The following is a 27544-nucleotide window of genomic DNA, read 5'->3' as shown; positions in this document are numbered from 1 at the left end:
AATTTAAAATCATACAAGACTAACAAAGGCCAGAGGCTCCTGACTTGGGACAGGCGCAAAATTGCGGCGGGGTTAAACATGTTTATGAGATCTCAACCCTCCCCCTATACCTCTAGCCAATGTAGAAAAGTAAAAGAATAACAATACGCACATTAAAATTCAGTTCAAGAGAAGTCCGAGTCTGATGTCAAAAGATGTAACAAAAGAAAATAAATAAAATGACAATAATACATAAATAACAACAGACTACTAGCAGTTAACTGACATGCCAGCTCCAGACCTCAATTAAACTGATTGAAAGATTATGACATTGTCAATATACAATTCTGTACATCTAGTGTCAATATACAATTCTATACATCTAGTGTCAATATACAATTCTGTACATCTAGTGTCAATATACAATTCTATACATCTAGTGTCAATATACAATTCTATACATCTAGTGTCAATATACAATTCTATACATCTAGTGTCAATATACAATTCTATACATCTAGTGTCTATATACAATTCTATACATCTAGTGTCAATATACAATTCTGTACATCTAGTGTCAATATACAATTCCATACATCTAGTGTCAATATACAATTCTATACATCTAGTGTCAATATACAATTCTATACATCTAGTGTCAATATACAATTCTATACATCTAGTACAATAACATAATTACACAAACCATAAAGACATTTATTTGGGATTTATCATGTTTTACCTGCGCGGGTGTCAAATTAAAGAGGGACCAAGTTTTTTTTTCTCTGTAAGTTGAAATGGGGTTAAAATTTTGGTTAGAAATTACAAATGGGGGTCAATATGATGAAATATTTGTAAACTTTAGAATTTTAAAGTATATACTGATGAACTGTATTGTTCAAAGTAATAAAGAATTTAAGTATATCATACCTATCATGTGTTTCAAAGGTAAGTGTTTTGCATCATGTTTAAAATTTTGGCTTGTGTATTTTAGGAGGATCACATATATTGTTTTAAATGGTTTAAAGGGGATACAATGAAAATAGTGATTATGGGGAATTAAGAAAATGTTATGTTTTGTTTCAAAATGAACAGTCCCCCCTTTCCCCCCTTTCCCAGATAAAAAATGATAAATCCATAAATAATAACAAATAAAATGAATAATTACTAATGAACTACTGTGTATACAAAATTAAATGTGATAGTTTATAAATTCTTTAAAAAGCAAAATATAAGATGAAACACGACGGAAAATCTAAATCATTAATGCAATGAAAGACAGAAAATATCATTTTTTCACACACAAAACATTTAATTTTCAAATACTACCGTATGTTGATGTTTGAAAGATAAGAAACTTATTCTAGGACGAAGAACATAGAGTGCATTCCTTTCTAACAACAAACGAAACAAACGGTTCAGCGAGCACTTGTTTAGATCATTTGTTTCTAACATACGCTTGCTTAGTTTACATAAACTTTGACAAACTATGCACTCGCTAAAAATGGGTCTACAGTTTGTAGTTCGTCGTTTGTTAGTACACATGCTTCATCTATTTCAATCTTTAACATGAAAGAAAGAAAGAAAAAGCGGTATAATCCTGATTGTCAGACCTCAAAACAACGATCGACAATTAATAAAATTTAGGTATATTAGAAATACGCCCTTCTTTCTTTCAGTGAGCTATTTTATATTCATCTGAAAAGGACGAAAAACTGGCACTAAAATTATAAATGCACAGAAGTCCTATGTGTCTTAATTTTGTCTACAGAAGCTATTTTCCCGTGTAGTGAGTTTGTTTACATTTTTGACTGTTCAAACAGGGTCAGTAAACACTGATTAAACGAAATATTTGTTTCTACTTTTATAACATGTAATAAACTATAACAAACGGCAAACAAAGTTTACAAAACTTTGGTTAGAAAGAGGTGCACTACAAGTTTATCACCAACGATTGAAACAACAAACAAATACTGTATAATAAAATTTTACACATGGTAAAATTCTTCACGTGTAAAATTGACAAATTTAATCCCCGATGATAGTGAAAAAATATCGTGAAACGACCAACTCGGTGCGTTTCTGTCTGAATGATGTGAGTGAATACAGAATATACCTCATATTTTTTTATTTCCAAGTTCAAATTTCAATAACATAAACTGCATTTCACGGTGCCTTCTTTCTTGCAAATAATTCACCCGCCTTATCGGAAACTTTGACACAAACATTAGACATGTATTCAACATTTTGTCTCTCTCGAAAGAATATATCGTTGTGAGAATTGTTGTGGGTTTATTGTGATCTATATATGCATACATACATAAAAAAAAAACGTTTATCTATATGTACAACAAACCAATGCCATATACAAAAAAAGGTTTATGCCATATCAAACTGTAATACATTTGAATGCATAATGTTGTTCATTTCTTGTTCGAAGTCTTTATAGTTTGTGTATGTGTCTGGAAGCTCGACCATGTAACTACACGTGTGGAAGACGGGTCTTCTTTGAACCCCACCTAGTTCAGAAAATTCCACTTGAATTGTTCTTTTTGGCACACAGCTCTGTCCAGTTATCAGCTGAAGTAGTAACTGTAAATCTTCATCCCCTAACTTTTCAATAAATTCTTGAAAGAATTCGTAAACTCTTCGTCGTCGCCTTGTTAAATCTCCAAATGGAACTGCTGGTTTGAGACAGTTCAGGATTTTATCAGCGGAAGGTTTAAGTCTAGCATGCAAAAGATCAATATGATCAATCGTTAGGCGGCACCAAAATCGGTCAAAATGGTCTTCCGGTATTCCTTGTCTCATTTTCTCGCACAATGCTCTTGGTTTTACGCAGAGTTCATTACGAGCTATTTTGAGAAGCTGACTTCTAAAAGAATCAGGCCTGAGCATGGAACCCATTTCATATCGAATAAACAATTCTTGCAAATCTCTTACTTGGTTTTCAGAAAGTGTAGAAAAATCATCAATGGCTTCTTTAACCAACTTTCGGTCTTTTGTGTCGAGGTACAACAGGAAGTCTTCCACTAAAGCGTGTTCTTCTATTTCTGTGGTGTTATAAACCATTACCATAAGGACGCTAGTACTTATTTGAATCGGAAGGAAGCCAAGAATGGCTGTACTGTGTGTTAAAATTCTACCCAGCAGAAGAAATTTGTTTTCATTCTCCATGTTAACAAGAGGAAGGTATGGAACATGAACAGAATCACCTTGAAAAAAAGCAGACGAAGCTGCGTTCCAAAATGTTGTAAATACGTCACGACTGACTCCTCCCCAATCTGATCCGCCTTCTCCTATCAATTTTACATGTAACCGGGAACGCACTACATTAGTATCTGTGTAGATATTAAGCATGTCCTCAATAATATGTGATCTACGAACTTGTACTTGGTTCTCAGTGGTACTTACTAATTTACCCAAGTGTTTAAGACCTAAAAGAAAGGACAACATTTCAATAAAATTATTTGGTCTTAAAAAGACAGTATTATTTTCATATATTTATGCAATCCTAACCAATGTTTTCATTACGTATATGTAAGTAGATCTTTTTACAGTATGAATGTTTACTATATGTTTGAAGATTCACATGTATGTTGTTTAATATTTCGCCATGATACCGATAGAAAATGTAATGGGTTGTTCATCATTTCTGTTATACAATCTTCAATGTTTCAAATCGATACACTTACATGTTTCAAGTTCTATGACTAAGCCTGCTTGATTTACTCCACTAGCAGAATTAGTCGGTATAGATTCATTTAGGACGATTTCATTTGTTCCTGTTGCACCAGATAAAATATCTGAAAAAATAATGATATTCTATCAATCAAATTGTCTCCTTATAAGGATATGGATAACAGTCCTTAATTTATTTATCCTATTTTTCTACCATTTTTTTATTTTTTTTTATTTTCATCATTAAATAGCTTTTCTTTAGGAAAACACATGTTTCTCATTTCTTTATATTTGTGTGCCATTTTTTATTTTTTATCTTTTCACATTTTTTGTGATTGCCGCTTATGAGTACTTTTTGCTTCATTACCAACATCATTTGTAACCGTTCCCTGGTTATGTGCAGAAAACGTCACCCTTCTCTGTTGTTGTGGGGTCACTGTGGGTGTGTCTTGGACATTGTAGAGGTGAAGGATATTCTGTAAATCGTCTTCAGTTGTACGTCTTGTTCTTCGTACTCTGCTATGTATTTCTAAATCAATGGGTTCGTCGTCGTCGCTGTCTTCAATAAAAAAATATAAAGAAATCTTACAAACTAACAATAGATATTTTTTCAAAATAAAAACTAATCATGTCATGGTATGCAGTAATTAGATTGGTATGGAGATGTTCGATTTCGTCGTTTCCTCTTTTACTTGCGTCAGTTAATTCTAAAGTAGTGAAATACGCAATGATTTTCATTCCATTTAATATAAAATTTGATAATTCTAACAAACATCAACTCTTTGAATTAAGGAATCCGTGCATGTCTTTTGTTTTCATAAAACTTTTTGGAATAGCAAAACTTCATAACGTCATTACCAACATTCGGCAAATAGAAAATCATAAGATATAAACGTTTTCATTATAAAAAGAATTAAAAAGACATGTGAGATTACCTTTCTTGCACCTTGTACAACATTTATCTTGGCAACTCTCTTTACAACTCTCCGAAATTTCTTCACAACATTCTAGTAAAATATCACATTTGTCACAACAACAGCTTCGTAAAATATAACATCTGAAATTTAATAATACTTCTTGAAATGAATAATTTAATATTGATTCAACATTTATCTTGGCAACTCTCATGACAACTCTCTGTAATTTCTTCACAACATTCTAGTAAAACATCACATTTGTCACAACAACAGCTTCGTAAAATATAACATCTGATATTTAATTATACTTCTTAAAATGAATAATTCAATATTGATTCAACATTTATCTTGGCAACTCTCATGACAATTCTCCGTAATTTCTTCACAACATTCTAGTAAAACATCACATTTGTCACAACAACAGCTTCGTAATTATCACATCTGAAATTTAATTATACTTCTTAAAAATGAGTAATTCAATCTGAAATTTTAATAAAAAGAGAAAGGTATTTTTCCGCTTGATTGGGTTTCAATTTAAAAAAAAAATGAAAAAACAGCAGAAGATGATGTACATTCCAATATAGTATATTCATATATATTAATGGGGCCATGAAAGAAACATGGATTTTTCGTGCTCAATGGATGAATATATCAACATGAGGGTAGTAAGAGATTTAATAGAAGATAAAATAAAGGAATATAGTATATAACTCACGTGCTCTGCCCATGGTTTCTTCCACTCCGGTATATCCTGTAAAATAATTCATTTGTCAGTGTCCTTCAATAGAAATCCTGTCTTTTCATCTACTAATTTATTGGAATTACATTGTCAAAGGCAATACAGTATAAATATTTCCTAGAGTGAAGCAAGAACGACATACCCTTCCGAAGCATCAACGTTCATTATCTGTTTTCAGGTGAATAAATATTATAACTCGATCTTTAAATATAGTTAAGTTATGTCACAAATGCATGTTTATGTCTCATTCTTCTTTTGACAATGTAATCGTCGTTCCTTCTTCGGTTTTTAGAATTACTGACCCTTTGGTTTTATAGTTAATTTTCATAATAATTAACAAATATAACCGAAAGACCAATTCGTTTGCCAAAAAACTTTTCAATTGTTTTTCAATTTGTATATTATTTTTTTTTTATCATATTAATATAGTGTATCTTAATTAAAACAAGGATATGTATAGTAAAATAAAAACAATCAGCCTATGAAATTTTCACTAGGGATTTCAATCAGTAATTTCATGAATTCTTTGATGAATTGATAGGTATTATTATAAAATAAGAAAAGGTGGTATCGTTATCAAAGGTACAAGGATTATAATTTAGTACGCCAGACGCACGTTTCGTTTCTAGATAAGACTCAAAATTCTAAAAAGTTGTGCCAAATACGGCGAAGTAATCTATTCCTGGGATAAGAAAATCCTTAGTTTTTCGAAAAAATTCAAAGTTTTGTAACAGGAAATTTATAAAAATGACCATATGATTGATATTCATGTCAACACCGAAGTACTGAATACTTGGCTAGTTATACCCTCGGAACGAAATGCCAACAGCAGTGGCATCGACCCAGTGGTGTAAATAGTTATCAAAGGTACGAGGATTTCAATTTAGTACGCCAGACGCGCGTTTCGTTTTCATAAGACTCATCAGTGACGCTCAGATCAAAATAGTTATAAAGCCAAGCAAGTACAAAGTTGAAAACCATTGAGGACCCAAAATTCCAAAACGTTGTGCGAAATACGGCTTAGGTAATCTATTCCTGGGATAAGCAAATCCTTAGTTTTTCGAAAAATTCAAAGTTTTGTAACAGGAAAATAAAAATGACCATATAATTGATATTCATGTGTTCAATAAAGTGCTGACTACTGGGCTGGTGATACCCTCGGAACGAAACGTCCACCAACAGTGTCATCAACCCATTGGTGGAAAATAGTTATCAAAGGTACCAGGATTATAATTTAGTACGCCAGACGCGCGTTTCGTCTACATAAGACTTATCAGTGAAGCTCAGATCAAAATAGTTATAAAGCCAAACAAGTACAAAGTTGAAGAGCATAGTTTGTGTATAATTGCCAATGCGACAAATTTCTATTCATTTGTCAAAATGACGTGGAACTTGCCACTTTTTGTTGTTTTGAACCCTTCAATAATGAGCAAAATTCGTACCGTATAGTCATTAATAAGATGACCAAACAAAGAAAAATTCTGACAATCTACTAGACGAATAACATATATCCGATACCAACAACAACAACAACTGAATACATGACTAAGTTAACTTGTTTTCTGTAAATGTGGCTTTGACTTCCAGATGTCAACATACAGTCTTCAATAACAGAATATTCAAATATTCCCAAGTCTAAACAAGTTTTAATTAAAAGAAACAATCAAAAATATGCCTTTTATGATTAACATTTCTCAGGTTAACTATTAAGATTGGAAAGAAATTAGGGTGTACAAATTTGAGGTGAATTCAGGTTAACCATGTGGTTTTGGGGACTGTTCTATGTTTCAATCACGTATATTACTTTTTTCAGTTTTCATTTCGTAATTTAGTTAATGTCACCAATGATGTAGGTCAAACGAAATGGAATAGGATGTGTGTTTTCATTATACATTCTTAAAAAATATTATTGTACTCACTTGAAGTAAATGTAAACAATAAAACCGATAAAAGCAATACCTAAAATAAATAATACAGTATATGTATATGATTCAAAACCAATGGTTCTTTATTGAGCATTTTCGAAAGGTTTTGTCCTTTCATCATACCAATTGCTAGTTGTTTTCCCGATTGCAGTTTGAATACATTCGTACAATCAGATCAATTGGTAAAGCAGTTTACCTCATGGCAGTATGAAGCAAGTGTATTTATTAATGAAATAAAAAATAATTCTAACATAACTTTTTAGCAATTATTGGTATTGTCAATTAAGCAGTTTATATGAGAAGGATATTCCGCCTAAATACATATAGGTTTTCTTTTAGATAATTTCAATAGGCAATGTATCATGCAATGATGATCTTTTTAACTTTTTTTACAATGTATATATATTCAGCGAATATCGGTTCCCTTTTCATGTATTGATATAGATTATCTATGTTACACTTAACAACAGACAGTTTCATTCATTCATTGCAACCCTTATTCCGTTCCTCTTTCTTCAATTTTGTCATCTCAGGTTGTGATTATTTGCCACATTATTACTTGTTGTAGAAACATCGTTGTTTAACTAACGGCCCTTCTGGAATCGTTCCGCTTTTTGTGGAGGTTTTTTTCACACTTTTGCCTTTTATATGTTGTGTTTGTAAGCTTATGTTTGTTTTTGACTTTTTCTTTCGGTGATGATGACTTTTTTTATATTGTTAAATTCTATTTTACTATCATAATACACCACGACTTGAATAAAAATAGTCTTTCTTGATACAAATCCTTAAACTCTATAAGATTTACACATTTTAGTAGTATTCTGCTTAACAGTAACAATTAGAAAAACACAAGTGACGTCACACATTTTTTGCAAATTATAGTTTTAGACTAAACTTTGAAAATATCAAAGATCTCGAAAGGAGAAATATCACATATATATATATATATATATATATGTATCACTTGATGTAGTGGATCTAAACTGCACAATATATGTTATAGAGTATATTATGTAGCTTCACGATTAGATAAGCATACATACCACAAGATATTCCAGCTATCACATATCCTGCAGTCTGAGCGCTTTTATCGGTTTTAGAATCCTGTTCTGTATCTACATTTGGTCTGGAAACACCTATGACAGATTAGGGTAAATAATATGTATTTAATTTGCGTTCATGTTCAGCTACTCACTTCAGATGTAAATACAAGCATTAGTTCAATTGAAGAAGTTATGCCATTTTTACAGATCAATTCCCCATCTGTACTAACAAAACGTCTTAAATGTAAAAGTTGTGTTTTATTGACAGTCCTATTGAAAAAATGTCATAGTGGCATTCAATATCCTTGCTTTCAAGCAAACCTACTAGAGACTATATCAGAAATACGTATAATTTTTGTACATTTTAGAATTGTTGCTATTGATTTATTTACCCAGAGTGGGTACTATCTATATAGATTAAACTTGTATTCAGTGTATCTAATTAAACGTGAGAACCTTGCATAGTTCCAGGTTTTTGGTTTTGGTTTTAGTATTTTGTTGTGTTGTGTGTACTGTTGTCTATCTTTTGATCATTTTTTCAATATATTGTCAGTTTGTTTTCGACTTATGACTTTGAATATCCCTTTGGTATCTTTCACCGGTCTTTTTCTTTGTGCCTCATTAATTATGTCCCCTATGTACCATACGAGTACGTTATCACTCTTTCTAATGATTTACTTAAAATAGTGAGTATTTCAAAAATTCGTTTTAAATAACTAATGAGTTTTCGTTTTTGACAACGTTATATCTACATATTGCTCATCTAGAGAACCCTTTTGAGAATGTAATATGTTTGCTATAGATACAAATGTAAGAAGATATTTTATTGTAGAACATATGATGAAATTATCATCAAACTTACATTGCTTATGAGGATAAGTGAATGTAGATGGAGTCCATTCTCCTGGACTCTCTTTCAGTGCACAGAAAACAGGTCTTGAATATTTTAAACTGCAATCAAAATTCTTGATAATCAGAAAATGCCCATCTGGAATAACTTTGTAACTTGCTGTTGTAGAATACGACCATGATATGTTAAAATGAGGAACATAATATGGTGGTCCTGCAGATAAACTGTTTGTCTGACAGGTAAGGTTGAGAGTCATCATATGGCCGGAAAACTCTGTCTTCAGAGCTAATATTGATGGTCTTAAAGGTGGTTCTGAAATTTGTTAATAATAATTAGGAATTTATGATGTTACTATCAACTGTCAACTACAGTCTGATTGTTACATATAGATGTTTGCGTAAATATGGTGTTTTTATCACTTTACTTGTAATTATCGCAAAAATATTATTGGGCTGTCAGAGAGGCGTATTTCATAGCTAAAAACCAGTTTGTGTTAGAAAATTTTCGTTATTCTGGCCCACAAAGCTAGAATAATTCATTGCCAAGGTCTATCAAAAAAATCAAGTTAAATGTCTGTATCCAATATTTTTCAACTCTTTATTATAATTAAAAGACTGTAGGTACCAAACTTGTATTATTACAAGAAAACTGGTGAAATTAATGAATTATCCTCTAAAATATTAACCGACTATTTTGCCAATGGGTACCATTAGCCGATAATTTTTACATACCTACGACAATCAGTGTTATAGCATCTCGTCTTTTGTTTTGGTCTGATACACAAATATATGTACCATTATCCTTTTCGACTATATGGTGCACGGTAACACTGACAGATGTAATGTTGTTTTCCATTGAATGTTTTAAATCAGATGTGTTCAGTAATTGTCCATCAGGCATGTATATCTTGTAGTCTCTGTGACGGACCATCCATGTCAATGTACTGTTATCATGTAGTTTGGCGAAATGGCTGCCACTGTTTCTTGTCACAACTGGAAAAGAAAAACATGTCAATTTCGAATTGTCAGCTGTATTAACGAAATATATCCGATACCGAAAATACCACGTGTAAAATTTGATTCGCCAAACGCACGTTTCGTCAACAAAAGTGTCTTCAGTGACGCTCAAATCATGACACTTGGTAGACCCCAGTGTTTCAAATAATTCGAAATCTTATAAACAGTATCTTATAAATAGTAAATTTACAGCAAAACAAACATATTAATATATATTCGTGTCAATACAAAAGTGCTTACTACTGGGCTGATGATAGCCTTCACCATGCATTAGAGGCATCAACTCAGTGGTTGTAAACTGTTATCAATGATACGAGGCGAAAAGCGCATCTAGCGAACCAAAATGATAATTTGTGTAAAAAACAAGTGCAGAGTTCTGGCAGGTGGTACCTTCGAGAACGAAACGTCGCCCAGCAGTTGCATCGACCCATTGGTTGTAAATCAATTTCACGGGTGAATATGTCTTACAGTATTGGTTTATGAAATGATTTAAAGGCATTTGTTCTTGAAATGTTAAAAATGTATAAAATCTTTATAAAATTTAGAATAAAACGGTCTGAGAATTCTAAAATTGAATTTGCGATTTTATCATCATTGTAGTAATGCGAGAGAGGTTGAAATATAAAAACTGGCTAATTTTTTTTTTTGTAGCATTATTTGTATGTATATTTTCCTGAAATATCGATAATTATTATTGCATTAGTGTCTACTGGATAGCAGTTGCAATAATACATGGACACAATAACTTCTGAATTTACAGTAAAATTGAGAATGGAAATGGGGAATGTGCCAAAGAGACAACAACCCGACCATAGAAAAAAACAACAGCAGAAGGTCACCAACAGGTCTTCAATGTAGCGAGAAATTCCCGCACCCGGAGTCGTCCTTCAGCTGGCCCCTAAACAAATATATACTAGTTCAGTGATAATGAACGCCATACTAATTTCCAAATTGTACACAAGAAACTAAAATTAAAATAATACAAGACTAACAAAGGCCAGAGGCTCCTGACTTGGGACAGACGCAAAAATGCGGCGGGGTTAAACATGTTTGTGAGATCTCAACCCTCTCCCTATACCTCTAGCCAATGTAGTAAAAAAATCAGTTCAAGAGAAGTCCGAGTCTGATGTCAGAAGATGTAACCAAAGAAAATAAACAAAATGACAATTATACATAAATAACAACAGGCTACTAGCAGTTAACTGACATGCCAGCTCCAGACTTCAATTAAACTGACTGAAGGATTATGATTTCATCATATGAATATCAGGCACAATCCTTCCCGTTAGGGGTTTAGTATCATACCATCATAGCATATATGAGAAGAACATAACCCGTGCCATGCCAACAGTTGGTTTTTGAATAAATGTGTTTAGTTCCGATGCAAAGACCCTATAAGTGAATCAATATTAACGCCAAAATATGCAATCTTTAATGACCTGACAACAGTATCGTAACTATATCCCTTATTAATAAGTCTATTCAAAGGTTTTGTTTTTGAGGTGAATACTGACACCTTTGTGCTTTATAAAGAATATTTCCATAAAAAAATTGGATGTGAAATATCTGAACGTATATATATATATAAGAAGTCTGCATGTTGAGCTATATTTACGAATGATGTCCTTATACCGATGATAAAATTTAGTAAATGTTTGACTAGTTTGTGATATCGAAAACCCTGGTGTAATAATTTTTCAGTAATACATACATTTCTTTCGGTAAAATCTAAAACATTGTTACATACACGAGAGAATCGTACAAGTTGAGATATATAAACACCGTAAGATGGTGACAAGGGAACGTCACCATCTAAAAATGGATAATTAACGATAGGAAATGAAAAATCATCTCTTTTATCATAAATTTTAGTATTCAGCTTTCCGTTAGTTATATATATATCAAGATCGAGGAAAGGGCAGTGGTCATTGTTAGTATTAGCTTTATTTAAAGTAAGTTCAACAGGATAAATTTCTTTAATATACACACTGAATTCGTTATTATTGAGAGCCAAAATATCATCCAAATATCTAAAAGTATTATTAAATTTGTTTATCAGATGTTGTTTCGATGGGTCTTTGCTTATTTTTGTCATAAATTGTAACTCATAGCAATACAAAAACAGGTCCGCAATAAGTGGTGCACAGTTGGTCCCCATTGGAATTCCGATAATCTGACGATATACGGAATCTCCAAAGCGAACAAAAATGCTATCTAGTAAAAATTCAAGTATATGTATAAAAGAGGAACGAAAGATACCAGAGGGACAGTCAAGCTCATAAATCGAAAATAAACTGACAACGCCATGGCTAAAAATGAAAAAGACAAACAGACAAACATTAGTACACATGACACAACATAGAAAACTAAAGAATAAGCAACACGAACCCCTTCAAAACCTGGGGTGATCTCAGGTGCTCCGGAAGGGTAAGCATATCCTGTTCCACATGTGGCACCCGTTGTGTTGCTCATGTTATAACAAATCCGGTAAATACTAGTAGTCTAATTCGGTAGGTTACATTCATGAAAGGGAAGGAGTTTGTAGTTACGACGTAAGGAACATATCCGATATCATCTGTAAAACGGTTATTCCATAACGGTCAACCAACTCCAAACTCCGTACAGTGATCGTTTCCGTTCTGGAACCTTTTTCCTTTACTCCATCATAGTGTAGAGTAGTATGCGGACCCGTATTCGGATCGGAACTGGAACTGCCGGGGAGTTTGAACCAACTCGTGATGGCGTCCTTAAAATTTACGAAGGGATGATTTCAACTTTACCATTTGGAACTCTTAGTTTGATAGCTTCCTTGTGAACAGCAACCCTCTATCAAGAGAAATGATGATAGGAAATACAAGCACGGGAATATCGTATCAATTGGGAGATATATACCCCGTATGTAGGTGCTGCTGGAATGTTGCTACTTAGAAATGGAAAGTTCACAATTGGAAAGCTGAAATCATCTCTTTTGTCTTAAAGTTTTGTTTTCAAACGACCCTCATTGTCGATTTCTAGATGTAAGTCCAGATATGTCAAGATATGAGGCCGACTTAAATGTATCTGGTGTGTCCTTTATCACTAGTTCGATTGGATAGATGCATTCAACATAGTCACCAGATTTTGTACTATTTAGTGAGAGAACATCATCTATAAAGCGGAAAGTAAAGTTAAAGGATATTGCTAACTTATTATCTTTCTTCCTAAGAAGTTCCTGTATGAAGTCGGCCTCATAATAATAAATAAAAAAGTCGGCAGGAAGAGGAGCACAATTGGTTCCCATTAGAATGCCGACAGTCTGTTGGAAAACACGTCCCCCGAACATAACAAATATGTTGTCAATCAAGAAATCAAGCATCTTGGTAATGTCAGATTCAGAGAATTTTTTGTTTGAATCAGGGTGATCCGTTACAAAGTAGGATTTATCCCTCCCTAAGACAAGATACTTGTATCTACGTTAGCCATTCTTTTTTTATGAAACAAAGCAATACCAACTCTTTCAATTTGACTTTAAGTTTGGAATGTGGAATACTTGTGTAAAGTGTAGAAAGTCAAATGTTTTAATACTATTGCAAGATGAAAGAGAGTTAGATTGTATGTACTCTAAAAGATCTTTGGAATTTTTTAGTATCCACATCTGATTTATGCCACCTCTAGAATAGGCAGTTTCAAAATAACTTTGAAGCCCTGCTTTCATAAAAGTTATGAAACTAAAAAAAATAGTTTGATAAGCGCGATTAATCTATTCAAATTATTTACTTTTGTTTTCTGTAAGATTGAATGAAGATCTTCCACCATAATATTCACATCCCCACAATCCAGTTGAATGACTTGTATTTCTTGTTGTGTTTATCCTGAAGGTCCGAATATGCCCGGATGTTTGACAGTTCCAGCTAATCAATCCTCGACCAGTTGTGACATAACAAGGGTGGTCTATTTTAGCGATGATATTATCCGTTGTATTTTGGAAGAAGAAAACAGAAGAAGTGTAGATATTCTCCGTTTTACAGCATATTGAAAAAAGTTTGTCGGCCACTGGTACTTCACATGGATATACTGATATTTTCGGAATATCGGACAAACCTGGCAGAGAACATAAAATATGTTAATGTTAGACGCCATAATTTTATCAAAATGTTACAAAGTTGTTATATAAAATTTACATACACACTTCTTAATTCAGATAGTAATACTAGTGATCACTTTGTATTTCAATGTACAGTGCACAATGCTTGAATGTGTAAATTTTCATCTGTATACTAGTACATATATGATTTCAAAACTGTATGATACTAGGTTGATTATAACATGAATGATGCTTTAAAGTTGTTTGAATACAATCTAGTGGCAAATTAACAATTAACCTGAGATGAATGACAGGATCATTGGTTGTCACTTGCAAAAGAGGATATGTTTGAGAAAAAGAAATATTTCTTCCGTCTTATAGATGACCTACGGAGTCCCTAAAGAGTTGTTGAAAAGTTGATAACACCCAGAGAGCACTATATTCTCCCTACACCTGGCTTCAGATTGACTTGGTTTGACTGTCTAATTAATGTACTACATGATCATTTGGACTCCGATTTAAATAGTTTCATAAGTATACCATGTGACTGTATTTATGTTTCATATCCCGTACCTTTAGATAGATATAAGAAGATGTGGTATGAGTGCCAATGAGACAATTCTCCATACAAGTCACAATTTGTAAAAAGTAAGACATTATAAGTCAAAATACGGCCCTCAACACGGAGCCTTGGCTCGTACCTTTGTTTTTTCGTTCAATATCTCCTGCTATTTTTTATAGTTCGATATCTTTATCTTGTTTGTGTTTGTTCAGTTTAGTTGTTTCTTTTACTTTCTTTTTGTTCATCTCTTACTAGTTTCTGTTTTTACTTACTTTTGCACCCAGTAAAAATAGTAATTACTAACAAACTGAGGGAGGTTAAGAACATCATTCTGGTTCACAAATGTTCACATCTGTAATTAAAACATTTTTATCAATTAAGTTAATGCTCGGTATTAAGATGCTCTGCATCTAGATATTGGCAAATATAATGCTTACCCATATCAAAATGAGTATAGAGAGTGGCATGAATGCATTAATTCTTATTTATATTCTGTGTTACTGCTCTACGTTTTGGTTGAATATGAATTTTATAAAGCATTGTAGAAAATACGTTTTATATTGCCATTAAATAAAAGGAGAATGGTTAAGTCTGTAGCACAATCGAATTCAATTATTATTTATTTTGCACTTTCAAATATCTTTATGTCTAGCCATGAACTACATTAATAAGGGTCTTAATTTATTTATTTTCCTGAATAAAACAAAAGATTTATGGACAAGTTACTTTTATATATATATATATATATATATATATATATATATATATATATATATATATATATATATATATTAATTAATGTAAATACATGCCCTTTGTCAGTAATATTCAGCCATATTGATTTAATAATACTCCAACTAACCCTTTTTGGAATAACCGAGTGCTTTCGGTTTAGATATGTGTTAAACATTTTAATCTATATATAGATGTATAATTTTAAATGTAAATTTCCAACCTAAGTGATAAAGGGCAACCACAGCGTGACAAAAAGATTGTCTTCTTACGTTCCACTAGATATATGATAAGTTGTGTGACCTTTCATTGAAAAGAAAGATACCGTTATAGCACTGCGTCATTCTCCGAATTAATATGCATGGTTTCCCCCAGAAGTTTGCTCTAACTAATAGTTTGATAAAAAATAAAACAAGTAAACTATTATATTGCAAAGATATAGTTTCAATGCTAAATGTATTTGTGTTGTATTGTTAAGATGTCGCAATGAATAGACTAACTACCTTATGCTTTGTATAAAAATTTCATACCTGTATTTTGACAATAAAATTGCAAATAGAAACCGTGAATGCTGCTAAGAGATAACAACCCCAGGGGCGTAGCTGCCGTTAGGCACTTTAGGCACGTGCCTACACATAATTTTTTCACAAATATTTTTTTTATTGAAAAAAATAATAAACAACGTTATATGTAAATGAACTCCAGTGAAGTTGTCACAACTCTAATTATCGAATGTCATGTGTATACTAGTCTCTCGTCCTTAGTGAATGAATCATTGGACAGAATTGAATGTTTTTTATGTGTGTACCTTATATAGAAACTGTAAACTAGAACTTTGGTTCAGATCATTTCAATTCTATCAACAAAAACTTGAATGAACCTCAACTTAGACACATGCATTTTTAATTAGTTGTTGTTAATTTTCAACAAGCTTTCCACTTTGTCTTCACCCGACTTGCCTATGTTGGTCGTCCGTTTGGCTGTGCAGGATGTATAAATACGTAGTCACGTTTGGTCAGAATGGGGACATTTAATCTTATGCCTAGTTGTAGAGAGAATGCCACTCTTTGAGGAGTTCGTAGTTGGTCTACTGAAAGGCAAAGTTTCTGCTCCTATCCAATAATTCCTCATTTTCCAATGCATGGCATTTTCAAATTTCCAGACCTTCGTCCTGTACAACACCTATTACAGGACTATGTTCCCTGTTGTGTTTATTGTAAATAATCAATTTGTTTTTTTTTTTGGTTCTAAACTTGCATAAATATTTTACACTGGATGTTTAAAAATCAATCTATCAACTAGATTCCAGTAGTTTTGAGTACTCTCAGATCTACGAGTAATGACCACAATTATTCAAATTCCTAAGCAGGTAGGGATTTTACAGTAGAGCGGGATATAAAGAAATACGAATTTTTTGAATTTTGTTACGTTAGTATGAACAGAACAGAACTTTTGCATTATATATAGGCATCGACTATGTGTGTATGTGTTTGTGTGGCTAGGGTGAAGCTTTAAGAATCAAAATATTGATGGTTGATGTCTTTCTAGCCAAAAGGATAGTGTTATTATATAGTATAATATCAGTGTTTACGTGCACGTGCCTATTTTTTTTTTTAGTGAAGGATCGTCAATATGTACTATCCATCAAGTTAAACGTATATATATATCGATCATAACAGAATAGATTTGAAAATACCAAACAGGGTGTACTGCTTAATTAAAGGGATACGCGGATCTATGATGGGCTGTACATATTGTAAATATTTTTTTTAATATTTGATTTTCCAATTGTACTGCGTTATTTAATTCACCATTCAGATGTTATGGTAAATTATTCATAATTCTTCGACCTTTTCATCATGTATATTATAATTATCATGATTAAATGACCAGAAAATTTAATATTTTTGTGCATAAAATTTTGCAGTGAAAACGCTGAAATCCGTTTTCCGTCGGGGGACTTCGCCCCCCTGAACCCCCTATCAGGACTCTGCCCTGGACCTGATGGGGGCCTTAAGCGGCCCCCAGACCCCCTGCCGATTTGTGCCTACAGTTGAATGAATGCCTAGCTACGCCCCTGAACCCGACAAATGAGCAGACCAGCCCAAGGCTACAAACACCGCGAACAAGTCCTTCGTCTATATGTGGTTTTTTTTTATTGCTGGTGTTAGGTTTTTTTCTAGTTTTAGGCCATAGTGAGGTATATCCTTCTTCGGCTTCGGATTTTTAACCATGTTATTTTGTTCCTAATTAAATATGAAAAATGAAACTTTTGAAATAGTTGTTTTTGTGTGTATTGTTGAGTTACTACATCTGACATATCCTTTTACATAAGAACCAAAGCAACATGTTTGTGGTTCCAATTGGTTTCTGTTTGCCATATTTGGTTTAAAAGAATTAAATTCGGTCGTTGGTTTCTTCGTGTAAATTGTTTCACATTTTGTCGTGCATGGGCATTAACACGGTTTACGTGTTGTCATGTACTGTTATATTGTTTGTTTGTGCTATATTCGGCAGGCCTGTAACGTAGTGTTGTCATTGTAGCGATATCTTTTAGCATTGTCATATAAGCAGGAGGTTTGGACATGAAACAAGCTTCGACCCACCATTTTGTCTTTAAATTTCATATACCAAGTCAGGAATATGCAGCTGTTATCACATAGTCCGTTTCCCTCGGTTTTAGTTTGTTACCCTGATTTTTGTTTCTTTCAATCGATTTATGTCTTTTGAACAGCGATATACTACTGTTGCCTTTATTTTTCTATTACTGCGTGTACTATTATGGCGATAATGTGTGTCTTTTGTCTTTTTGTTAGTTGTTTTGTTGTGCTTTGTGTCTGCCTTTTCCAAATACTAGTTTATATATAGTGTGAATTTGTCTCCTTTACGACATCTCCGTATTAAGTATACCGTGTAATAGATTTCCTGTCCTAAGTTCAGTTTTAATACAAATGTAGTTATACATTTGTCAAACTTTATCTTTTCTTTATAGGAAATGAATTACGCTTTTCACTTCAAGTACAGGAAGTAGTTGAGGTTTTATCATTTGTACGATTTTCAAGGGCGCTTTGACTTGGTATGCGGATCACTTTTTATTGTCTTAATAATTGTATTTCCTGTTTGATATACGATGTTTAATTAATATGTTCACCAGAGTCAACTGCAATACGCAAACATTATTAAACGTAACGGCTGAGCTACTTTGAATATGTGTAGCTGTTGTCAGTGAACGAAGTAGTAGTCTTAGGAGCATAATTTGTTTTATTAGTTGTTATTGGCTTAATTTGAATGTCTGTCAGTAACTGCGAGTACTCTTTTGTACTTAGTGTATTTATCTGTGGGTATGTATTAGTACCCTGTAACGTCTGGTCTGTGTTTGTTCTGCTTTGTATAGAAATATAATGAGAAACCCCTAGTATACTGATTTTTATAGTTCGTTCTTTTGTTGCAGTGTTACACCACTCATGGGCGTTTCCAGGATATTTGAAAGAGGGGGCGTAGAATACAATCTTGGCCGAGCAGAGCGAGGCGAAAATTGTTTTGGACCTTTTTTTGGCTAAAATCCTAAAATAATTGTGAAATGCACTAATGTAAGATCATGTAACGGTTCCTGACTTGGAGCGTGTATATTTTATAGTTAAATTGTCAGGGTTTGATATTTTTGTGCCGAATTCTCTCCATTAATTGTCTATGGTATATCAAAATGATTGGATTGTTCTAACCAGCAGTAGACCAATAACGAGAAATTCTAAATTCTAGGGTTTAATGCGTTTCTCTACATTTCAATACTCCTAGGGCAGAATTTTAAGAACGGGAGGCGTATTTCCGGTTGCCCTGGTATAGGGTCCATGAAGAAGATCAGAAGCTCCTGGATTTCAACAATTCAGCATTGTATTATGAAGTATTGATAGACAAATTTGTGAAAAATAGTCTGCCTTCGGATCATTCAAATTATGTATAATTGATTAACATGTGGATATAAAATCTGTGAAAAAATAAATCTTTAACGATAGCTTTTTCTGAACTTTTGATTAACCCGTTTTGTTAAAATATACCTTTTCATTGTCTTGGTCTTTTGGAAAAAGTTGTTTGTGCTGTATTTAGACCCCTTTACCAAAAAATTGGTTTCGCATGCACACGTGTAAAACATTGCTGTTTTTATCCAACGCAATCATAGGTTTGAACGTTGTTTTCAAACTAGTAGATATAAAAAGATGTGGTATGAATGCCAATGAGATAACTCTCCATCCAAGTAACAATTTTTAAAAGTAATCCATTATAGGTCAAAGTACGGTCTTCAACACGGAGCCTTGGCTCACACCAAACAGCAAGATATAAAGGGCCCTAAAATTTACTAGTGTAAAACCATTCAAACGGGAAAACCGACGGTCTAATCTATATAAAAAAAAACGAGAAACGAGAAACACTTATAAACCACATCAACAACCGAGAACTATAATTGAACATCAGATTCCTGACTTAGGACAAATGCAAACAATTGCAGCAGGTTTAAACGTTTTAATGGTACCAAACATTCACCCTTATCTGAAAACATAGTGTAACATTTATAATACCCCGTTTAAGATAGGCAAATCTGACCCCTTCCAATGCAAGGCGAAAAAACAAAACCCAATTTCAGACAATTTAGCTGAAATTGCAACCACGTTTGTCGGAACATACCCGCCCCGGTATCATATACATAGTGAGTATCCCCCGGGTAGATGTAGCATGGCCATTGGGGAAGTGTCACACAAAACATCCATTTCATGTATACATATATCAAGGATTTGTATAGTGACACTATACAAATCCTTGGATATTCTTACCGTTTTGGTTGTTTAAAAGAGGTGTCCCAGTCACTCATCGGATGGGGGGATCATTATAAAAAGAAATCAGAGTATGTGTTTAATTAATGAATATGATAAATTGCCATACTCAATACAATATTAGCAGATTTTTTTTGGGGGGAAGGGGGGCGTTCGCCCATTACGCCCTTACGTGGACATGCCCCTGCCACTGTCCAGTTAAAGGGGGGGTTGACGTCTCTTCAAACTTTTTTCATAACCCCGCTACATTTTGAAAGTGCTTGTCCCAAGTCATGTGCCTGTATTCAGGCAGAGGTTGTTGCTAAAATATCATATTTCTTTTTCGTTCATTATTTTGTCAAATTAAATTAATACAATTATTTACAGAAATTCAAATAGGGATGCTGTTCATATTATCAGTAGTAATAACTGGGAAAAGAAGCATTCAACCAGGAAAATAATAACTTAATAATAGTAGAAGCCAGAAGTCCATCACAATAAAATTATATTGACGGACTTCAGCAACGCTACACACATTTTGGTGATTTATTTCACCAAATCATGATTGGTCCTCATCGAATTACTATTCATGCTTACTATACTTCTTTTTGGTTAGGAAAATTCAATACCTGACTTACCTGAGGTTATTGAAGTCGCACCAATTTCTTAAAGCGAAAATTTGAAACCCATAAATAATTTTTTAAGAATTTTTTTTTTCCTGAAACTTTTTTTTCAATATATACCAACACTTGAATCATGAAATAAAATGTTGCATCTCGATATTGTCGAGACAAAGCAATAAGAAACTGAATTAGCTCATAAGAATATTTCAGGCAGGAAGGAATACATGAATTTGCATTTTTTCAGACAATTTTAAGTCAGAAACTTGTTTTACGGTCCTCACGATGTTCAACGGTACGTACAGGCAGACGAGATTTGTTACTGACCATGATCAATGACCAGATCAATTTAAAGTGACAACGCAACGCCAATAAAATTTGATAATGCAACGTCATTTGCGAGATATTTTTCAGGCCAATAAGTCAACTGTTTAAAATGGAGTCGACAAATGTCACAAATGCCATGGCAGACAGATTCATGACAACGATGTTTTACATATAATGGAATGCCAAAGGATCGACTGCATAAAAACATTTGAAGCACTAAAACGTAAACCACTTTTAAAATTGCTAAACTTTTTTTCCAAACATGAATTAAGAAATGAGTTAAATTTATCTCTATTATACATAAATGTTACAAAAATTGCCTATTTGAAAATGGGAATACCTGAACAGAATAATCTAGTGTTGCCATTCGTCACAACTCGGTCGATTCCGTACCTCATCTAAGAGATAGAAGGAGAGTAGCGGAGAAACCCGAGGATTGCCGATTGCTAGTGTTGCGTTTTTAAAACCATCAGTCATATTAAATATTTCGTTTTCCCCCTATGTGTTATTGTAAACATGCGAAAAGTTGTCGCGAGGTGCTGGCAAGCGTGAGGAATTCAAGTAATTCGGACTGACAAAAAGCATGATTAGATTTTGGAATGCTTTTAGTCTGTGTGATAAAAAAAAATATGCGTTCTTAGGAAATATGTAAAAAGTAAATGACAGAAATCCGAGGAAAAATCAAAACGGAAGGCATATGGCAAAATTAAAAGCTCAAACGAATGGATAACAACTGTTATATTTTAATACAGATGTAAAGAGCTTACGCACTTTGATTTTATTATTTTTATGTCACCGTCACATGATTTTTCAGAAATCTATTTTTAGAATAATTGCAATTTAACGTAAAAGAAAACTTTTGTTTTTAACAATATGAAGATTTAATCAATAGTGCACAAAGTTTATAATAAAATTTTCGACCATCACAGTTCTCAGTGTTTGAGCTCCTTGTTGCAGGAGAAGAATACGCAACACTGGGTTTTGCCGGGAAGGGAGATAACTCATAAGAGTATAAACAAAAAAATGGCAGATCATGTACACAAACTTTTTATCAGTTTATGTTTACTTGTGATATACAATCAATTTTGTGTTGACAGTTTAAGATATGGACTTAAAGCAAACACTCTTCACATTCCAGTGCAGAAATTGGAAGATCAGTTCGGTGAAAGGACCAGAATTATTGAAGCTGATCTTTCAAAAATTTTGACTAAAAAAGAAAGTTCAACATGGAACCATCGTTTATTTCGACGGTCAACAACTAAGCATACAATTGCAGCAAATTTCAGTACAGTTGTAGGTTTTCTTTTTTTCTTTTATTTCTTTATTAGTAGACTCGACGTATCTTAAGTTGATTTGAATGGTGTTAAACTAATTGGATCTCCTGTAGTTGGTGATCGCAATACTGGTATACTAGTATTGTGCACAATACTGGTATAAAAATTTTGTACCAGTATTGTATTCCAGTATTGTACCAGTATTGTGTTTTTCTTAAATAAACAATACATACAGGTAATTAATCTTTTATCAAAAGGTGTCACATATAAAAATGCATAATGAAATTAACATATCATATGGCATGACAAAATTATAAGGAATGATTGTATGTTTAACTGATGATGTCATTGATGGTACACTGTGATTGTCATAAAACAAAGTTTTTAATTTTCTGATGTTTTTTTCTTAACATTGCTTATGGGAACCGTACTGTGTTAGCATTTTAGCAAACTCTTTACTTTCTTCTATGTTTTCTTTCTGCTCTCTCTTTCCAAGTCTCATAGTATATATTAGTGTCTATATCTTAATAAGATGGTATTTCTGCAAATCCTCCCTCCACACTTCCTATATTGATATTTAGGTATTAAAGTCTCTGTGGACTTTCTCTTACGCTTACTAGATTACAAGCTTTTTCAGATAGCACCTGTACAGCTCTCTTACTGTCGTTAAGTGCTTGTCTAGTACAAAAATGTATAAGTATTTGTTCCAGAAGATATATCTGTTACAAATTGTATTGCCCATATATATTGTTCTGAAGTGACTACAGTACTTAAACTACCCTTAACAATCATATACATGTAGACAAACTAGTTAATCAGGTTCCTTTAGTACATGTAGTATGCAAGTTTTTATGTTTAAGGGATATTGATATCTTTTATTGTGAAAGATTAATAAGAAAATAAAGACCAACAAATGGATATGATCTAAGTATATACTTTACAACATTTGTACAATGTATGCTGAGTTTAGTGTTAGAATGTAATACCAACTATGCAAGGGCTGTATATATAGCCAGTCAAGATTGTTATAAACTTCCATTTGTTAGAATTTAATAATTTGCTTTAATTTATTAATAACTCATATACATGTAACATGTACATGATGTATAATGAAAAATATATTTTATCTAAATTGAATTTAATAAAATATAGAAATATGATAAAATTATTAGCAATTATTTTACATAATTAACAATTGTTTATGAGATAATTACAAGAGTCTTTGGTTTATTTGTATAAGTATAGTAATTATTTTTAACTGGTTGTTAATTGATTTCACAACTATTCCTATAATCTGCTTGGCTTCATTTAATCTCACTTTGATCTTCAATACATTATATCTAATTTTGCTTAAAATTCATTTTTCATTATCATGATTATAGACCTTAAAATATAATCAACAATACAACTACAATACTGGTATATCAGTAATGTACCAGTATTGTTGTTTTTTTATAAAAAAGTTACAATACTGGTACAAAATTTGTATACCAGTATTGTGGACAATACTGGTATACCAGTATTGCGATCACCAACTACAGGAGATCCAACTAATTACGTAATTAACAATTTTACACAAAATTATACACCTTGTATAATCTTGGACAATACTTCCATGGCATCAAATTTGCCTCTTGAATATCATTGCAGATAACTTTTTCTTGAGACAGAAGTTTACTTTAAAGTCATAACATCAGGAGCCGTAATGGTCTTAAGGCCAAATAAAAATATATGTGTGGTTCCAGTAACCCTGCCGTCCCTACTTTTTCGGCTTAAAAATAGCCTACCCTAAAGATTTTATTGTCATTTTTTATTAAGCACTGTTTAAGTCAGAATGTTGCTCCCATAGACTAAATGTAAAAAAAAAAACATAAAATAAAAAAAAATCCCTACCTACATTGTCATGATTGTACCTACCCTAACTTTTTTTCAGATGTAACTGGAACCACACATACTTTTTTATTTGGCCTAATCAGGTATAGGCCAATTCTCGAAATCATGTCTTTCACTGAAAAATTTTCAATTTTACATGCCTTTATGATGTCATATACCAGATAGAAGGCCTGCTTGTATCCCTGCTTTTTTTTTAAGGTTTTAATCACTTTCAAAATCATCATTCTCCAGCATGTCCAGGATAGTCAAGAAATAATTTATGTTTAGTAAACTTGTACATTTGTTTGTATGTGTTTTCTTAAATTCCATAACACCAAAAGGAATTTGACCATCTTATTTGAGTTTGATTTTTCGTTATATTTTGTGCAAAATAAGATTTAAAGTTTTTTACCCATTCCCTCAACATGTGTTGGAAGTGGCGATGTAAGTCACATGACAGATTCAACTAACTATGTATCCTGAAACTGGTCTATTACGTAACCATGGTAACAGGCCAAATAATGAATAAGTCCGCACAAATGCCACAAAATTATAGTACATATAGTTATTTGGGCATAAAAGAAGTCCCAATGGAAACTTTTATAACAAAGCCTAACATGCCTAAAGGAAAATCTATTTCCATGATTTCTTTCCGGTACAACTGCACATTGCTACTAACCTCTGTAAACATGAAGCAAGTCATTGTACGAGTAGATTTATAAGTAATGCAGAAAAATTAATTTTGATTACAATGAAGTACATTTCTTTTATCGTTATCTGTGGATTAAACTACAGGTTGTGTAATGGCTTCTTTGTTATTTTTTTTTAATTCTAAAACATAAAAAAAATATATCATTGTATACATGGTATATATATGAGGATGGTTAATACAACAAGTTGGTTATTACAGACCGATTAACATAATGCCCCTTGGGCCCTATGTGGGGCAAATTAATTACAAGCCATTTATTAAGATGGTTTCAAAATAATGATACGATGTATATGTACTGTATACATGGTATAATTCAAGATTCTTACATATGATTAAAAAGATGTGGTACAATGTATGAGTGCCAATGAGACAACCATACAACTCTACGTCATCTTAGTAACAATGTGTAGAAACTTACAATTACAGGAATTCAACGCAGAGTATAGGCTCACACCAAACAGCAAGCTAGAGAGGGCCCCTAAATGACTAGTGTAAAACAATTAAAAAAAAATTGGTCTTATCTATAATATAAAAAAGAAAAACACTAAAAACAAGAAACACTAATGAACCACGACAGACAGTTGGTTTTTTTTTTGCTGCAATCATTTGCTGAACATGATTATTATACACATGTACACTGCATTGACTTCCTGAACTTTGGTAAATCTTAGTTTGTGAAAAAGGAATAACATATAAATAAACAAGCAAATAACAAAATTCAAATTCAAGGTACATGAGGTAATCAAAGAGTTTCTATAATTATCTAGAATTTAAACAATCGGTTGAGGTTTACAGGAGCGGATCCAGTCATTTAAAAAAGGGGGACTTCCTAACCCAGGACAAAGGGGGTTTCAAACTACATACATGTCCCAATTCAAATGCATTGATCGTCCTAAAAAAAGGAGGGGTTCTATCCCCGGACCCCCCCCCCCCCCCCTGGATCCGCGCCTGGGTTTACCAGATATATTTTTCATAATTTGAAATAGAAGTGTACTTGTATACAAGTTTGATACAATATATATTTATCCAAATACTGTGGAGGATGAAACCATAATATATTTTGTTTATTTAATGTCAAGAAGGTCTCCTTATTATTTAAAATTTCTCAATATTTATGATATCTACACCCAAGTCTTAAGTATATTTATCGTTTTATAATAAACAAGGAAGTTAAAAAAAGAATTTCCAAGTTAAGATGTCATACAATATCATTGTACTAACTGCACTGTATAAATAAAAAACGTAAAAAATATCATGAATAAAGTTTATTATAGGTTTTAAACAAATTTTTTTTAGAGGTTACTTAATATGTGTAATTCAAGCCGATTAACTCACAAACTAAATAAAAGTTTGAACTCTTATGTAATGTTTGCAAGTAAGAGCCCCATTTTAATCAATTTTTAAACTTTTGTATATATATGCAGGTTTTCCATTGTCAAATGATTGTATTGTACAAATGTTGTAACTCTAATGAAATACAACTATCATGACTATGCTTCGTATTGACCACATTTTACATTGAGAGCCTGTTGTTTAATTCTGCATTGAATTTTTTAGGAATCTTTGATGAAGAGTGATATAACATTTTCTTTCTAAGATGTTATAATAAACATGATAAATAAATATTTCAATAAACTTTGGTCACCATTATCTACATTTGTACTTGCAAGCATGTTAACTATTTAGTTACTACATATGTACATAGTCTCGCGTGTAAGTGTATATTTCAGAAGGTAATCAGGAATACCAATGCTCTATGAGAAAAAATCACAATGTTTTGTCACCATGTTTATATTCCATGCTTGCATTGAGTGAAAGTATAACAAACAGTGTATATACTTTTTTTTTTTTTTAAAGAAAAGGATCAACAAGACCTGGATTTTTTCATTCACATCCCATTGGTTAAACATTTCACATCTTAGTTTACTTATATATGTAGAAGTACATTTTCATTAGTAAAAAATAACCATGTCAAATGGTGGAAAGTCATCCCATTGGCAATCATACCACATCTTCTTATTTCTCAATCAACTACAATCATGACAATCTATCTGAAGCATTGAGCAAGAAGATCTATTTTGTTTAATGATATAATATCATATTGATGGAAAGGATAGTTGAATGTATCTATAATATATTCACCTATAACATGCTTTGAAAGAGGTAATTTTCATATCATTTTGCCTCTAACTAAATTATATTGAACATTAACTTGTTTTGTTACAATGCCGATAACATTTACTTTTTCACTTACTAACATGACTAACAAATGGATGGTTAGAACTTAGCATATTAAATTTAAATATGAAATGAGTTCGTGTTAACTTTATAAAAGGTCTTGCGCAACACAATGTATTAGTTTCAGAATTTAAATTGAAATATTTCAACCAGGATGTTTACAAGTGATATCTCCGTGTAATCAACCTT

General features: G+C 32.5%; 3 protein-coding genes across 4 annotated transcripts in view; 1 reads left to right on the top strand and 2 right to left on the bottom strand.

Moving 5' to 3' along the window:
* Positions 1-2254: 2254 nt before the first annotated feature.
* LOC139524661 (uncharacterized) lies at positions 2255-4891 on the bottom strand. The gene is made up of 4 exons (XM_071319639.1): positions 4596-4891; positions 4028-4219; positions 3675-3785; positions 2255-3416 (listed from the first exon to the last, which is right to left on the bottom strand). The coding sequence occupies exons 1-4, from the start codon at positions 4786-4788 to the stop codon at positions 2359-2361; spliced, it is 1554 nt and encodes a 517-aa protein (XP_071175740.1). The 5' UTR covers positions 4789-4891; the 3' UTR covers positions 2255-2358.
* A 78-nt stretch (positions 4892-4969) lies between these two features.
* Positions 4970-15643, bottom strand: LOC139525278 (uncharacterized). The gene is made up of 8 exons (XM_071320479.1): positions 15588-15643; positions 15048-15127; positions 13907-14230; positions 9866-10126; positions 9147-9446; positions 8285-8377; positions 7236-7275; positions 4970-5018 (listed from the first exon to the last, which is right to left on the bottom strand). The coding sequence occupies exons 2-8, from the start codon at positions 15103-15105 to the stop codon at positions 4970-4972; spliced, it is 1125 nt and encodes a 374-aa protein (XP_071176580.1). The 5' UTR covers positions 15106-15127; positions 15588-15643.
* A 6523-nt stretch (positions 15644-22166) lies between these two features.
* LOC139524660 (sortilin-related receptor-like) overlaps positions 22167-27544 on the top strand; it is an 81058-nt gene continuing 75680 nt past the window's right edge. Inside the window, exon 1 of one of the 2 annotated variants that reach the window (XM_071319637.1) lies at positions 22167-22552. In XM_071319637.1, the coding sequence (XP_071175738.1) occupies positions 22283-22552 (270 nt within the window). In that variant the 5' untranslated portion in view covers positions 22167-22282. The remainder of the gene's footprint in view (positions 22553-27544) is intronic. The other variant, XM_071319638.1, reaches the window with a different exon arrangement.

This window comes from Mytilus edulis, chromosome 5, assembly GCF_963676685.1.
Source record: "Mytilus edulis chromosome 5, xbMytEdul2.2, whole genome shotgun sequence".
Lineage (NCBI taxonomy): Eukaryota > Metazoa > Mollusca > Bivalvia > Mytilida > Mytilidae > Mytilus > Mytilus edulis.
Note: the sequence above shows the minus strand (reverse complement) of the source record. Positions and strands in the feature narration are given on the sequence as shown.